General features: G+C 54.7%; 7 protein-coding genes across 7 annotated transcripts; 3 read left to right on the plus strand and 4 right to left on the minus strand.

Moving 5' to 3' along the window:
- Positions 1–36: 36 nt before the first annotated feature.
- CC1G_04080 (hypothetical protein) lies at positions 37–580 on the plus strand (the record flags this gene model as incomplete). The annotated part of the gene is made up of 3 exons (XM_001836715.1): positions 37–106; positions 165–212; positions 288–580. The coding sequence occupies 3 exons, from the start codon at positions 37–39 to the stop codon at positions 578–580; spliced, it is 411 nt and encodes a 136-aa protein (XP_001836767.1).
- Positions 581–677: 97 nt separating this feature from the next.
- CC1G_14502 (hypothetical protein) lies at positions 678–1,383 on the minus strand (the record flags this gene model as incomplete). The annotated part of the gene is made up of 2 exons (XM_002911458.1): positions 678–968; positions 1,057–1,383. The coding sequence occupies 2 exons, from the start codon at positions 1,381–1,383 to the stop codon at positions 678–680; spliced, it is 618 nt and encodes a 205-aa protein (XP_002911504.1).
- A 683-nt stretch (positions 1,384–2,066) lies between these two features.
- CC1G_14503 (hypothetical protein) lies at positions 2,067–6,348 on the minus strand (the record flags this gene model as incomplete). Its single annotated transcript, XM_002911459.1, has 7 exons — positions 2,067–2,693; positions 3,216–3,904; positions 3,967–4,215; positions 4,275–4,642; positions 4,695–4,759; positions 4,822–5,084; positions 5,139–6,348. 7 exons carry the CDS (start codon positions 6,346–6,348, stop codon positions 2,067–2,069), a joined length of 3,471 nt encoding a protein of 1,156 aa, XP_002911505.1.
- A 419-nt stretch (positions 6,349–6,767) lies between these two features.
- Positions 6,768–7,696, plus strand: CC1G_04083 (hypothetical protein; the record flags this gene model as incomplete). Its single annotated transcript, XM_001836718.2, has 3 exons — positions 6,768–7,280; positions 7,349–7,471; positions 7,520–7,696. The coding sequence occupies 3 exons, from the start codon at positions 6,768–6,770 to the stop codon at positions 7,694–7,696; spliced, it is 813 nt and encodes a 270-aa protein (XP_001836770.2).
- Positions 7,697–7,876: 180 nt separating this feature from the next.
- CC1G_04084 (hypothetical protein) lies at positions 7,877–8,544 on the minus strand (the record flags this gene model as incomplete). The annotated part of the gene is made up of 3 exons (XM_001836719.2): positions 7,877–8,098; positions 8,151–8,264; positions 8,320–8,544. The coding sequence occupies 3 exons, from the start codon at positions 8,542–8,544 to the stop codon at positions 7,877–7,879; spliced, it is 561 nt and encodes a 186-aa protein (XP_001836771.2).
- Positions 8,545–9,047: 503 nt separating this feature from the next.
- On the plus strand, positions 9,048–9,786 carry CC1G_04085 (hypothetical protein; the record flags this gene model as incomplete). Its single annotated transcript, XM_001836720.2, has 3 exons — positions 9,048–9,112; positions 9,161–9,325; positions 9,372–9,786. The coding sequence occupies 3 exons, from the start codon at positions 9,048–9,050 to the stop codon at positions 9,784–9,786; spliced, it is 645 nt and encodes a 214-aa protein (XP_001836772.2).
- A 30-nt stretch (positions 9,787–9,816) lies between these two features.
- On the minus strand, positions 9,817–13,939 carry CC1G_14504 (hypothetical protein; the record flags this gene model as incomplete). Its single annotated transcript, XM_002911460.1, has 9 exons — positions 9,817–10,101; positions 10,173–10,649; positions 10,700–11,034; positions 11,091–11,492; positions 11,535–11,903; positions 11,956–12,169; positions 12,720–12,917; positions 12,971–13,427; positions 13,479–13,939. The coding sequence occupies 9 exons, from the start codon at positions 13,937–13,939 to the stop codon at positions 9,817–9,819; spliced, it is 3,198 nt and encodes a 1,065-aa protein (XP_002911506.1).
- Positions 13,940–14,036: the final 97 nt, after the last annotated feature.

Raw genomic sequence — 14,036 nt, forward strand, 5'->3', positions numbered from 1 at the left:
CGATCACCAAGAAAGCAAATTGCAGAATCAGAAATTATGCCGAGCAGCCCTTCCAAGCCTAAAGCTACGCTTCGACCTGTTGGTGTCCCGCTTGGGAATGTGAATAGTGAGTTTTTAGTCTAGTCGTTATGTGTTGAGGTGTGGAAATTGACTTGGATGTGTAGGCGAATCCGAGAGAGAAGAGGGCAACTACCCCACCGAGAACGTCGATTGTGAGTACCTCCACTCACTCGTTTCATCCCGCCACGCCCACGAGCCTGATCTGACGAACTAAACCTCTTTTTCAGCTACATCCTCAGGTGGTTACGGAAGCTCCGGAGTGAACGTCTGGTCGCAGAAAGCTCAACGGGGTACCAACACCGATCTTGGTTCCTCCTCTTCCTCTGGATCGGGTGAAGCGCCAGTTACCGGTACCGGTAGGACGAGGCGTGCGACTGTATCGAAGACGATGGCGCAGCGTCAGTCTGTGACGGGCCTGGTTGGGCAGTCGTTGAGTGGGGGAGATTTGGCGGGTGAGATTCAGGATGCGAAGCAGGGTTTTGATGGGGGGTGGCCGAGTCAGGTTGGGGAGAGGGACTAAGTGGTTTAGGAGGAAAGAGGAAAGAGTTTTGAGGGGCAAGGATGAATTAGTATTAGTAGGATGGGAGGTATAATGTAATGTGCTTTCGAGTTACTAGTTAGCAAGAGTAATGTCTATTTTCCCCCTTGACGAGGTCCGTTGGCACAGTCCCCCGCACACCCGCACTCTTCGGAGCATCCGACTCCCAACACTGCGCATCCACACTGTGAGCCAAAACGGTTGCTGTCGATGCGACAGCGACGGTTGATAGTTCCGTAGCTTGGTCCACAGGAGCACTTCTTCTCGGGAGGAGGGTCGATGTGTCGAGGAGGGGTGTACGGACTGCGACATTCTCCCGTTTCTGGGTCTCGTCCACCACACCCACAGAGGACAGAGCAGGCTTTTCCTTCTTTGGCGCAACCGCAGAGGTTCATCCTCCCTGGACGAGCAGAGCACCGGCTCCCACTACACCCACACGTCTTCCCTCCCCTCCGCACGGACCACACGTATTCCTCCTCATCGTCCTCTCCAGCAAGAGCTCGTTCTTCGTGCGAGGGCCCGGCGTACGTGGGTGGGGGGAGTGGCGGGGGTTCGGACGAGTACACCCACATACTCTTCGTGAAACACCCGAAGCACGTCCGGAAGTAGGGTTGGGAGCGTCCGCTGTAGTCCGAGTCGTCGGCGGTGCAGCGGCCGGTGGTGGGGTCGAATGTCCACCCGTTTTCGCGGGTGATGCGTCCTTGGGCGTCGCGCACGATTGGACGGCCTTGATGGAGGCCTTGGGTTTCCCCGCAGTTTGGTCGTTCGCATTTGAGGATGGCCATGTTTGCTGATTTTTTCGAGGTGTGCTGGCTGTGATTGTCACGTCGCGTCAGGCTGAGATGATCTAAGGGAAGTTGTCCTGACACTTACTTTGGGTTTGGTTGACTAGTTATTGGGACTTCAAGGTCCGAGGTTATGATTTGGCAGTGTCCGTTCGGTGAGGAGGGGAGGGAGGACTGCGTGCAATTTGCGACGCGACGCGTCGTGATCACACCAGCCCGGCATTGTTCTGCCGAGGCAACCCGAGTCGGACTTGGCGTTTCGTACAGAGGCTTTGTAAGTCAAGAGAAATCCAGAAGCTCGAATAGATTGCCATAGGCTTAGTTATTTCGAGTGTCCCCAGTTACTTCGGGACCCTTGCCCGTGTGGCTGAAGAGGCCCATGTCAGAGAACAGCTGCGACATCAGCCGAGGGTTCAGTCGGAGATCCAAAGCAGCCCCTGACGGCCTCTTCTCTGACTCTGATGTTTCAGTGAGGAGTAGTGAGCGCCTATAAAGACTGTGTTTCTATTTGAAATGACGCGTTGAAGTTATTTCTAGCTCTCAGACCTGGAATGTTTGCTTTATGGGCCTTCTCGGCTGCTTTCAGGAGAATAAGGTAAAAAAAGGTCGATGAGCTTCGGGTTGGGACGTTGTTCCCGTCGGTTTTTCATTCAAATGCAAGCAGACTGGATTGACGTGATTGTTTAGTTTAGGCGACAGAGAAACGAGCAAAAATGTTGCACCTGGAATGCTGATTGGGATTCATACAGTTCCCGGTACACCCACACCACTCCGAACTGCTGCTGGGCTCCGCCGTACTGCTGTTGGCCTCCACCAAATTGCTGCTGGTTTTGCTGGTTCAACATGTTGTACAGCACATTCGGGTCGAGGTTAATGTTGGAAGCCGACTGACCGAGCGAAGGATGATCGAGGCCCGGAGTCAGGAACCCAGAGGGCGCAGATGACATACCACCGTTGTGGGAGACCTGTTGGGCCAGGAAAAGTTGTTGAAGGAGGCCGAGTGTCGCGGGGTTGACGGGAACATTTCCACCCATCGAGTAATCCATCGGAGCTCGCATAGGAGCGGAGGTGGATGCCGTAGCGGCCAGGTGATGAGGGTGGGGACCAGGCCAATTCCAGCCGGCATTGGAGACGAGGGAATGACCAGGCGAGAACGATGTCGACGTCAACTGAGGATGCGGAGGGATGGGATTCGGCGTCATGCGGGCCTTTTTGGTGTCACCTCCCTCCATACCAACACTTCCCGCACGCTTATGGTTGACGAAGCTGTGGTTGCTCGGGGCCAAAAGCGATGGGTCAGGATGCTGCGGCTGAACGAGCGCCGAGGTTTGAAGAGGGTGATCTGTAACAGCCACGTGGCTTGTCACAGGATCCGCAGGGCTCACACCAGGCTCGAGAGTGGCCGCGCCAACGATGGGCGCCGTCGGGACCGGATTTGGCAATGGGACGGGAGTAGGGATGGTCAAGGGGTTTTAAAACCCCTGGGGTAGAGGCCAAGGGTAGAGCGGGGGTAGGGGTAAGGGTAGGTCTCCGGCTACCCTTGGCCAAACCCCTACCCCCGGTCGGGGGTAAGGGTTTTGATAAAAATCAATCAAAACCCATTTATTTCAGCATCTATGTATATTTTCTACTAAATAACTGCTGTATGCGCAATAAAACACATAAAAATATACATATAGACAACTGTAAGTAATTGTTAGTGCCAAAATGATTAAAACCCTTGGTCAAAACCCCCAGGGTTGGGGGTAAGGGTACTACCCCTACCCCTCAGTCAGGGGTAGGGGTTTTGGGGGGTGGGGGTAAGGGTAGGTGTCCGGCTACCCGGGGGTTACCCCTGTCCTTCCCGTCACGGGAGCTGCCAGCGGAAGGGGGGAGAGACCAGGGCTTGGAATATGGGCAGGCGCTGGCCTTAGCGCTGCGGTGGCAGTTGTCGGTAAGACGGGAGCAGGGGGAGGCGCAGACGCAGACGTGGGTGCAGGAGTCGGGGTAGGCGCGGGAGCAGGCGTCGACGTGGGTGCAGGAGTCGGGGTAGGCGCGGGAGCAGGCGTCGACGTGGGTGCAGGAGTCGGGGTAGGCGCGGGAGCAGGCGTCGACGTGGGTGCAGGAGTCGGGGTAGGCGCGGGAGCAGGCGTCGACGTGGGTGCAGGAGTCAGGGTAGGCGCGGGAGCAGGCGTTGATGTGGGTGCAGGAGTCGGTGTAGGTCCGGGAGCAGGCGTAGGGATGGTGGCGAGAGTTGAACTCGGAGCGAGGGTGGGAGCGGGCGCGGGGGTCGCCGAGGTAGGGGCTGGAGAGGGAGACTCCTCGTCCGAATCGTCGATCTCGACGACGGCTCCCTCTCTGACAATGGCCTCCAACCCCTTCCAGTCGGTGGTCCCGTCAGCGAATTGACGACGACCTCTGGCAATTGGCCAGGTGAGGGGCGTGAGGCGAGAGGGGTTGGAAGCATCAGCAGCCCTCTTTTGACCAGGTGTCAACACGGGGGCCGCCGTAATGATCACGGGAACTCGGTTAGCTCTCGTTTCTAGAAATACGGAACCAATCAATAAGCAGAAGCGATGAGAACGAAAGCGAAAACAAACGCACCCACGGCATCCGCTCGCTCAAGTATCAAATTCCCCCCAACGCTCGTGACGTGGGAAACCAAAAGTTTCCTTTGGTGCGCCGGGACACCCTTTATTCCCTGCCCAGCTTTCCCCGCCTTTTCTTCCTCCCCGGGCAAATACAACCTCCCAGGAGCAGGGAAGTTACGCAAGCACCACCCCGCTTCACCCAATTTCCCCGGGAGCAGTTTCCACGGAGTCTTTTCATACAAAACGCCAGGATCGACATGGCCTGTCACGTTCAGCCCTCGGTCAGCCGCAGCGTGAGATGAGAATTGAAGCCGGACGTACCCATGACCTCGATGAAAAGCAAGCGCACAAACTCCAAATGATTATTGAGGGCCTTGTGAGGATTTTTGATGACGATGGTGTTGGGAGCGCTGGTAAAATTCACTTGGCGTACGATCGCGGCAGTGGGGGGGGTGGGTTTGGCAGCGGTGGGAGCAACTTTGGCGATCATCGACGAAGGTCCGGCCTTGGCGGGTAACGACGAGGGTCCAGACTTGGCTGGGGCCGAGGACCGGGAGTTGGCAGCTTCTTTCGGGCCCGCAACCTTGAGGGAAGAGGTTCCGGGGGAGGGCTTCGTGACGGACCGAATGTTGTCGTGCAGGTTGGAACGGACGATGCCCTTCAGGGAGTCGACGCCTTTGTTTTTCGAACTTGGCGAAGAACTCAGATAGCGAAGATGAACATAATCAGAAGGCTACTCACCACACGTAAAGGCGCATCAGCCCGGTGATTTCATCCTTCGAGCAACCGCACATTTCTTCGAAGAACTACAACACAAAACATGTCGTCGTTAGCAAGTGTGATCCACGGGGTATAATGAGAAACGTACCCCTTCAAGCGCTGGTGACATTGCCACATGGACCATACCCTGGTCTTGATGGATCGACGTACCCACCGTGATAAAAAGCGACTCCAAATGGTGTTTGCTGCCCTCCGCTACCGTCTTATCGGCGATTGACGTGAAGTTGTCGAAAAACTTCTCGCGAGCCTGCACAGTTTGATGCTGACCATCGATGGCAGAGAGCGTGTCCCAGATGGAAAGCTTCTGCTCGAGTGTTCCGGCCTTCTTGGCCTTGCGGTAGCTCTCCTTGACTAAGGAGAACAATCAATACAAAATAAATGAGTTAACGACAAACAAGTACGTACCGTCCACTTTCGGGGCTTGGGATAGATCGGACTTCTCCTTCTGGGAATCCTTCGCGGTTTTCTGGTACTTGATGAGCGATTGAAACCGGTTGTAAGGGTTGGGATTACGCGGGGTTGCGAGGTATTCCGAGTGATACCGGGCCAAGAGATTCTCGACAGAGGTCCCCGTCTCAAGCGCGCACTGTGAGATGCATTCCTTGATGACTTTGAAGTCTTCGAGGAGACGCTGATCCTGCCCTTCGACCAAAGGGATGGACAAGGTCCGGTCCTTCATCCATTTCTCAAACGCGTGCCCCATCTCGCCAGGAGTATGCCCATGCTTCACCCCAACCTCGGCGAAAGCCTTTAGCAACGCCTCGAGCAACTCCAGAATCCTGGCACGAGCCCAATCGGTGGGCCTTCCCTTGCGAGAGTTTGTCGCGCCGCCGCCGGAACCGGTCGCCGACGTCGTTGAGGTCGGGTTTGTTGCGACAGGGGTGGAAAGCGGAGAGGACGGAGCAGGAATCGCAGACTCCTCCTCGGATGCAAGAGGGGTTGCTGCGCCCATCGAAGGCGCCGGCGTCTTCGAGGCTGTCCGAGAGGCTGGAGTGGGAGTACCTGCCACAGAGGTGCTGGAGCCCCGACTAAAGGGTGTGGCTGGAGAGAGCGAGGGCTGGAGGAGAGGTTGTAGAATAGGATCCAATCGGATGAGGGGTTGAATGACGGCACCCAGGGGGACGTAGGTTTTTTTATCGAACGGATGAGGGGGAGGGAGCATGCCGACGAGGGGCGGGAAAGCATTCGGAGACTTCGAGGAGCTCGCAACCGCAGGGGCGTCGACCTCCATGTCAGTGGGGGCGGGAGGACTGACGGGATCTTCGGGGACTATGAAGGGATTGTCGTCGTTGGGCGGAGCGGACGGGTTAGCAGTCGCCGACACGGGTGATGGAGTAGGCAAGATGGTGAGCGGGCTGCTGAGTGCCTCCACAAGGCCGCTCGCATCGCCCCCCAGGTACATGTCGATCATCTCTGTGCCAGAGACGGTGTGTGCCGTAGTGGAAGCAGTGGGAGTTGTTTCGTTCAACGACGACGTCGGGGGCGCGTTTTCGGTGGATGCTTCCGGTTTTTTGGGTTTGGCGCGACGCTTGGTGGGAAGCTCGAGCGAGACGGGATCTAAGACAACGCCCAGCTCTCGCATGGCCGAACGGGTAGGACGCCGTTCGGGCGTCATTGTAGTAGGAGCGGTTTGGGTCATCTGGCAGCAGTGTCGTTAGTACCGCTACTTCAGATCTTTGGGAAAAGACATACCAACTGCCGGTCTCGAGAGAAAGGTGAGGAGGAAGGATTGAAACGATGGGGAGTTGTGAGACAATAATCAATAGTGTTCTAGTGCGCAACCCCAAGGAACACCGCCCTCCAGGAACACGACAAGGACACATGTCGAGGGGCATGACTTGCCAGGTCACTCGCTCTGTAGATCAACAGAGGAACCCTCGGTCAGGGACAAGGAAATTCGAGAAACAGAAGACGCAACGCACCTTCGGTGAGGAGTGTCACGGCAGGCCGGTATATTTTTTACAAAGCCATCCTCAACAACTTTAGGTCAAAATCCTTCCCATCGACACCTGCAACCATTCACCCATAGTGCCCATGAATTCCCGAAACGACGTCTCTGTTCGTCTTCTCCATAGTCTCCAAGATTTCTGGAGCATCCTACTCCCTCCGACCGTTCATCCAGGGAAGCCTATGTGCAAGACAGGTTACTTGTTAGCGAAGAAGGCGGCCAGGGAGGAGAGTGGCATGACAGGTACTGGGGACATCGACGACGACAGGTATCTTGCCATACGTGGGTACGGAGTAGGAAGAGCGACCAAAGTTGAAGAAAACCAAGACGTTGAACGGGCTGTTGTCATCGCCGGCGACCTATTGAAGCCTTACGATTACCATTACGACGTACTTGAGCTGGTGTCGTTCTTCACGCCTACGCTCGCATGTCTTCTCGAAGTCCGCCTTCCCAAGGAGTATGAGGATGGTCCATCCGAGGAAACCGAGACGCCGTCAGCAGAAGAGGTCATCTTCTGGGCTCGTGTCGAGAGAATCCTCCACATGTACTTGACAGAGCAGCTGGTTGGCCCCAAGTCTTCTTATGAGGATCGAATGGCGGTACGTACCTTGTTGTCTGCTCCCCACGCCTTACTTTCTGAACCAATTCTCCTTGTTGGTCCCAATAGTTCTACAAGTCGAAGCTCAAGAGCGGTGCCCGGATGATGGTATTTGCTGGAGGGATTCTAAGCTCGTATAGACGGAGGTCGATGGAAGAGGACACCTCATTCATCCCACACTATCGACATAAGGTTTGCGTGGCGCGACATTTTCCACGTAAGGTTACTTACTCCGTTTAGAAGTTCATCGATCACTGGATCCAAGATAGGCAGTGGCGCTTGGCGAAGCGCCGTGAAGAAGTCCGTCTGCGCCTAAACTGGCACTCCTATGCTGCCTCCATAGGAGGTAGTCAGGTCCCCTCGTGTGGCAACCGTTCCTGTGCCTGTGTTGAGAATATCGGTAAAACTCGTTACTAATAGCCTATCATTCTTCGTCCTTGGGCAGAAATCCTGGTGCAATGCATGTCAAGTGTTTTAGAGTAAATACAATACATTCAGATGATACATTCAGATGAATAGCAAGAAATTCGAACAGCTGAGCTATCAAGAGGTTATAGACTAAGGACTGGGCGAAGAGACGCGAGCACCGCAGCCTTCCTACTCGTCGTGGCCAAGCATATAGGGGTCCTGCTTGGTGCCAGACCCCGAAATCTCCAACGCCGACTCGAGGACGTAAGGATCTTCCTTGGTGCCAGAACCTGAGGCCACGCGTGAAGAGACGGAGGAGACGGAGGTCTTAGTGCGCTTGACATGTTTCTTGTCCTGCACGATGTTGTTGCGAGGGCAGGTGGCTACTCCGAGCTTGCCGAGGATGTCGGCCTGCGGGGTCGGGATCAGCCAAAAATGGAAACAGCAGGGAGGCGAAACTTACCGCGATCTCGCCAAAGCGCTCGGAGGGCCGCAAGTTGATGAGCTCCCGCCATGATACTGGAAGGACCACTTTGGGAGACGTCATTCGGAGCCACGCCATCTTTTTCTTGATGATCTGGACCACACCTGAGTACCGTCCGACAACTATACACCACAACATTTGGACTTACGATCTCTTGTACGTCATTCGCTCGGGTCCACTCCTCTAACGATGGGTATTGGTCGCGATCCACAGGCCAGCGACCGCGATACTGACGGTAGAGCATGAAAAGAAACAGAGGCCCTTCCCCTGTGTGGGCGGCGGCGCGATAGAAAGGTGCGTGAATGCGGAGAAAAGCGTGCTGTTGCTGAGCGGTGGTTTGACCTGTCGGAATGTCGGCAAACAGTTCTGGCATAATGGCGCTGTTGGTGGGTTGGTCGGATGGGGGACTTGGCTGAGGGTTGGGGACATTTCAGTCCTCAAAGGCGACTGTTTAAATGGTTTAACAACCAAATCGAGACACTATCGGGTTGTCCACGATGATCTGGTGCCTGGAGCCGCGGTGACAGCAATTGACTTTGCCGTTGCACTTGGTCTGACAGGGAAGTCGAAGCGTCGACGCTCAGGGCTTCGAGCCTTCTTCGCTTTCTAGAAGAACAGACGAGGGCTTTCCTGCGGGATATTGACTTGAGCATGATGGAATTTGTTTGTCGTTTATACGAGCAGGGAGAGGGGGTCAAATCCAAATGTTGTAACAATCTTCATCAGCAAAAAATTACCTTTTGAACGGTACCACTTTGGCAATAATCCGCCTCCATCTTCCGAAGTCAGACGAAAGCACGGGATCCGACCCATTGCCATTAAGAACTCAGCCATCTGCGAGTATCGCCCTCCCCTCATTCACCTGTCCTCCTCCCAATGGCCAGAACTAAAGCCCAAATAAGAGAGGAGAACCGTAGGAAAAGCAAGGAGAGCTATCATAGGTCAGCCTTAACGATAATTCCTCTGTGTTATAGCTGACGGTGGACCAGAAACAAGGAGTCAATCAATGCACGACGAAGGGAGAAGTACCGGGCCTCAAAGGCCACGAAAGCTAAACGGACGAACAGTACTGCAACCAAAATAAACGATAAGCCCAAGGGAAGGCAGGCGACGACCCCTGGCGGTGCTGTAGAAAAGCCTGTTAACAGCAGCGAGTAAGCGCTCATCCTTAGTGAAGGGACCTCCATTGACCGCAGTTAGGCGCCTAATTATGCTCCGCGTCAATCACGCCTGTGAGATGACTCGCGAGCTCGGGAAGAGGTTGGTCTTCCTGTGTGGACGTTCACCCCGATGTTTCTTGGAAACGGTGTGCTCCAATTTCGCCACCAATTACACGGTCAATCCCAAGGCAGCCCGTACGACAATCTCCAACCACCTTGAGAAGTTCCTCAAAATCCGAGATCAGGTCTCAGCCCACCAGGCTACTGTTTTGGAGTTGGAGGGCATAACGGATGCATGGAGGTCTATTGAGGCACTCATGGACCCTCTGCGCAAGATTTGCAACTCGCTGGAGGAAATCGAATGCGAGGCGGGGATCGACGCAAAGATGCTCATTGATGACTTCGCGAACGGGGAACTTGGGTTTCAGAGGGATGTCATCGAGTTACCAAAGTAGACATCTATTGTAGTTATTCGTCACCAATTTCTATCGTAAATTGCTAGAACTATCTTTGGTAGGCATCAACAGCATGTGGCGATACAAGAAAGACTGGAATGCCGGTAGGTGGACCTGTGCGAGTGGAGTAGTGTGGAAGCCCCTCAAAATCGCAGCCACTTGCGCCAGCACCCAGACACCCCCACTCGTGCCGTCCTCCTGGATTCTGCGGATGGTGGTAGGGTTGATTTCCCAGTGTTGTCCGACAGAAACCCCGATTTCTAGCTGATGAACTCCGGCGGCGAGCACAAGCTGATCGAGAAACGCTAGGATATCCTAAACGAACTCGTGTTAGCGGCTTTCACTGTGTGATCAACAAGGAGATATATTACCGGGATTTCGCTGACCCACGGTTGCTTGGTGGCCAGGCTATCGAAGAGGAGGATGCGGCGGTGGGCTGGGTAAATCGCGCAAACAACCCAATGGTCGGGATGTCGGCGGTTAATTGGGAGAATCCAAAGCGGTTTGCGCCAGAATTCGGTGTGCTTCGTCTGGTCCCACGTGTACAAGAGCGAGCACTGGCTCCTTACTGCAAGTAGGTCGAATGATGAGAAAAGGGCACAATGGTCGCTATAGGCTGCAGTCGGGTATTGGGGATCCGAAAATAGGTGTTGGAGAAGCGCGGCGCCGCTGTTGATACACACTTCGTCCAGCATCGCGCCGGGCGACGCCATGATATCAAGACTTGAAGGGCAGACCTGAATGGCCCCTTCACGGATGCCGGATCGAGCCTCCAGGTGTCGAAACCGGTGGTCCGTGTCAGGGCTTAAGGGTGGCTGGGTGCTGATGAGGTCGAAAATCGCATCGTCGGAACGCAAACCCGGCTGTTCAAAGAATGTCAGAACCGCGAGATGGACAAGGCATGTAGACTCACTGGGCTGGCCCAGACAAATGAATACTTGCATGTAGCATTTCTTTTGGGAGCCTCCGGCGCGGCAAATATTTCGTCTTCATCGAGAACGGCGAGCGTTTCAAGATTGGGATCGTGGTCGTTAGCTGGCAATGGTTCGTGGCGAGGGAGGATATCCATTGTCGATACTGAGGGTCCTATCCATCGAAGGGGGATGCTTGGACCACCGGGTACGACTTGTTTTGATGCGGTAATCTGGGCATCAAAACGGACAGTGCTGGCAAAAATATTGGCCCAGCTCGACTTGAGAGAGTAAAGGTGGTCGCGGTAGATCGTTAGTTCGTGCGCGAAACGTTGGCCTCGATGTATGGTATGTCAGGTCCAGAACCCAAAAGACACGGAGAGGACGACGTACAGCGGGGTTGCGCCAATGCAAACTCGATGTTGGCCAGCTGACGCCCGTACCAGCGACACATGTTGTCAGCCTCAATACCTAGTCGTTCCATTTCTTCTTGGCATCGATCGAGCTTCAACATGGCACGGATACCCTTTCGCACTTCAGCGCTCTCGAACCACTTGGGAACCGGATGAGGACTGTGGGTGGTCCAAACATCCTCCATGATGTCCGAATGGTCGCGTAGTTCGTCGAGATCAGTCGGGAGTGGGTTGGGCAGGGGTATGTTGTATTCCTTCTTGTGTAACTTCTTCAAATTCACGAGCTGTGTGTTGAATCTACGAATCGCTGATTGCAGTGCTGGCTGTCGTTTCGCAATCGCCTTGCGCGTTAACTGATGGAGATTGGTTCCTAAGACCCTGCCTAAGCCCAGATGCGACAATTGACAATTTAGTGGGGTCTTACCAAGAGGATTAGCTCGCCCTTTGGAGGGCATCTGAAGCTTTTCGCGCTCGAAGAATTGAGCGATGGCTCGTCGGCGTATGCTGATTTTGAGATCTCGAAGGAGAAGCAACGCCTTGACGAACTCGTAGTCGAGCCCTTGCAGCTCCGGATGTTCATCGCCTACGTTGATTGCCAGGTAGGTGGCCTCAATTCGACTCTTGAGCGCCGCGTAGGCGGCATTCAGGGCGGCCAGGACTCCTTGCTTGTGGTCCTCGGGAAAGTCCTCGTTGAGTCCGGTGGCGACCTCTTCGATTCGTGCTTCGAGACGGTCAAGATCACCTTGTAAGACCAAGATCAAGTCTAAGTCTTTCTTGAGTTTCGACGGACGCACTGATGGGCTGAGGCATGAGAGGTGTCGAGGAAAGTCGAAATGGTTACTCACGCGTTCGTATCGACTGTCCCGCCTTCTGTTGGTCTTTCCACAGCTCCCGTAGTTCTTCGACAGGAGTCCCACAGGCTCGAAGTTCGGCAGTGGCTTCCACGCGGTATTTCTGGACGAGCTTGGCTCGCGCTTTGATCCACGAACCAAGACCATCTCGTGCCTCTGCCCCGATAGCGGCGGTAAGTCGATCGATAAGTTGGAGTCGTTTCTCCCGCTGCAGTCCGAATGAGACAATGGTACGAGATTTTGAACGCCCAGTGTCGCGAAGAGCGAACACTAAACCAAACCAAAGACCAGTGATGCGGAGCAGATAAGAACGGTGAGCGAGATAAGAGCGATGAGCGACGAATGCTGATGAATGCTGAAGCGATGTATTGACGAAGAGGTCAAGCTGAGGAAATACAGAGGAATCTACCTAGCTTATATACCTATTCTACAGTCTACATAGCCGCGATGAGTCAAAATGACGAAAGGGTGGTGAAACACAGAAGAACAATAAAGAGGGTCACAAGGCTGCGCGGGGCTGCGCGAAGAACAAGGAGAAGACAATAGAAGGGAGTCACGAGGCAGTGCGAGAAGGAAGAACAATAAGAAATAGGGCAGAGGGTACATCGAGGCAGTGTTCCATGAGAGAAAGAGTCCGTATCGAGAATAAAGGTAGAAATGAGAATAAAGGAGGGAACGATAAGGGAGATAAAAGTGATAAGATAAGATAATGGAAAAATAGGGGCTCGTACCCGCTGTTCACGACACCCAGTACGTACCCCCGAAACTCGCATAAGTGGTATCACCCTCCGATGTTTTGCCCAGAACCTTTCTACTCCCTCGCCGTCCGTTAGCCCGGTAAATTTGCGAAGACGGGGATTGTAATAAAGTTGGCACGACCACTGGTGGGCATACGAGTGCATGGCGCTGGTGATTAGGCATAGGCGGCTTGTCAGTGCATCAGGGAGGATGTCATACTGGTCGAGTTCGCGTGTCAGGGTGAGATGGTGCCGAGGTCGTGGAGACTCACAGTTTCCAAGCTCCTGTCCAGCACACACGCCACATCATAGAAGACGTCTACTGTAGCATCCTTCGGCAGTAATGAATATAGTTTCTTGATGAGCGCTACCGCGTATTTCTGCTGTTCGCCGGGGGTGTCGATGTTGGCTAGGAAAAGTGGGACATCATGCCGGCAGACAAGTGCCATTGTGCCCGTGTCATCGTACATCTGGGTGCTCGTCTTGACGTTCGTGCCTTTTCCGGCGATGTGGCCATCTTCGCATTCATCTACAGCTTCGTCGGGAACCTTGGGGTCGCGCGCCTTGGGCTGGTTGTCGCGAACGAGGTCGATGTGGCTTCCGACCTTGTCGACGTAGGCTTTGGGCAGATAATACTCCGGAGGAAAGTGCTGGCGCTGGTGGTCGGCGTCCCTTCGTATGTGCCGGTGGCTGAAGTTCCCGTCCACACACACTTGAATGTTGCTGGCTCTGTGTCCTGAGTCAGTTTCATCTACATGGCGGTGAATACTTCCTTCTTACCCTCCGTTGGCGTCTTTGCCAAACACCTGTGAGCCGAAACACGCGGGACAGCGTTGTTGTAGAATCCAATCACATTCAACTCTGGATTCTCGGAGCATCCTTTCCTGAGCGTCTTCCATGTCTTCCATGAGGTTCACCCTCACCCTGCGTTTGCGCGGAACGGTGGACGCCGCTCCCCCTCCTTCCGTTTCCCCTCCTTCCGCCGAAGTGTTTGTGCCGGTCTCAGGTGCGTTCTTGCGCGGTCTTCCCCTCTTCTTCTTCGCGGTAGCGACTGCGGCCGTCTGGCTCTTGGGTCCATTCTTGCGGGGCCTACCCCGTGGGTTCTTGGACGCGTTCGGCTGGGTTGCTGAGGGCTGTGGCTCTGGGTTCTCCTCGGGCGCATCAGGGGCTGCATCGGGGGTAGGGGCCTGTAAGACGGAGGCCAAGACCTGGGGAACGACCGGGATTCCTTCGAGGGACATGGGCTGGAGGGAAGGATATAGTGTCTTGTCCGCGGTTTGGAGTTCTTGATCGACAGCTCTGGCTATTGCTATGAGCAAATTGTCGTACCACTGGATA

The sequence above is a fragment of the Coprinopsis cinerea genome (genome assembly GCF_000182895.1).
Source record: "Coprinopsis cinerea okayama7#130 chromosome 4 map unlocalized cont3.4, whole genome shotgun sequence".
In the NCBI taxonomy this organism is placed as follows: domain Eukaryota; kingdom Fungi; phylum Basidiomycota; class Agaricomycetes; order Agaricales; family Psathyrellaceae; genus Coprinopsis; species Coprinopsis cinerea.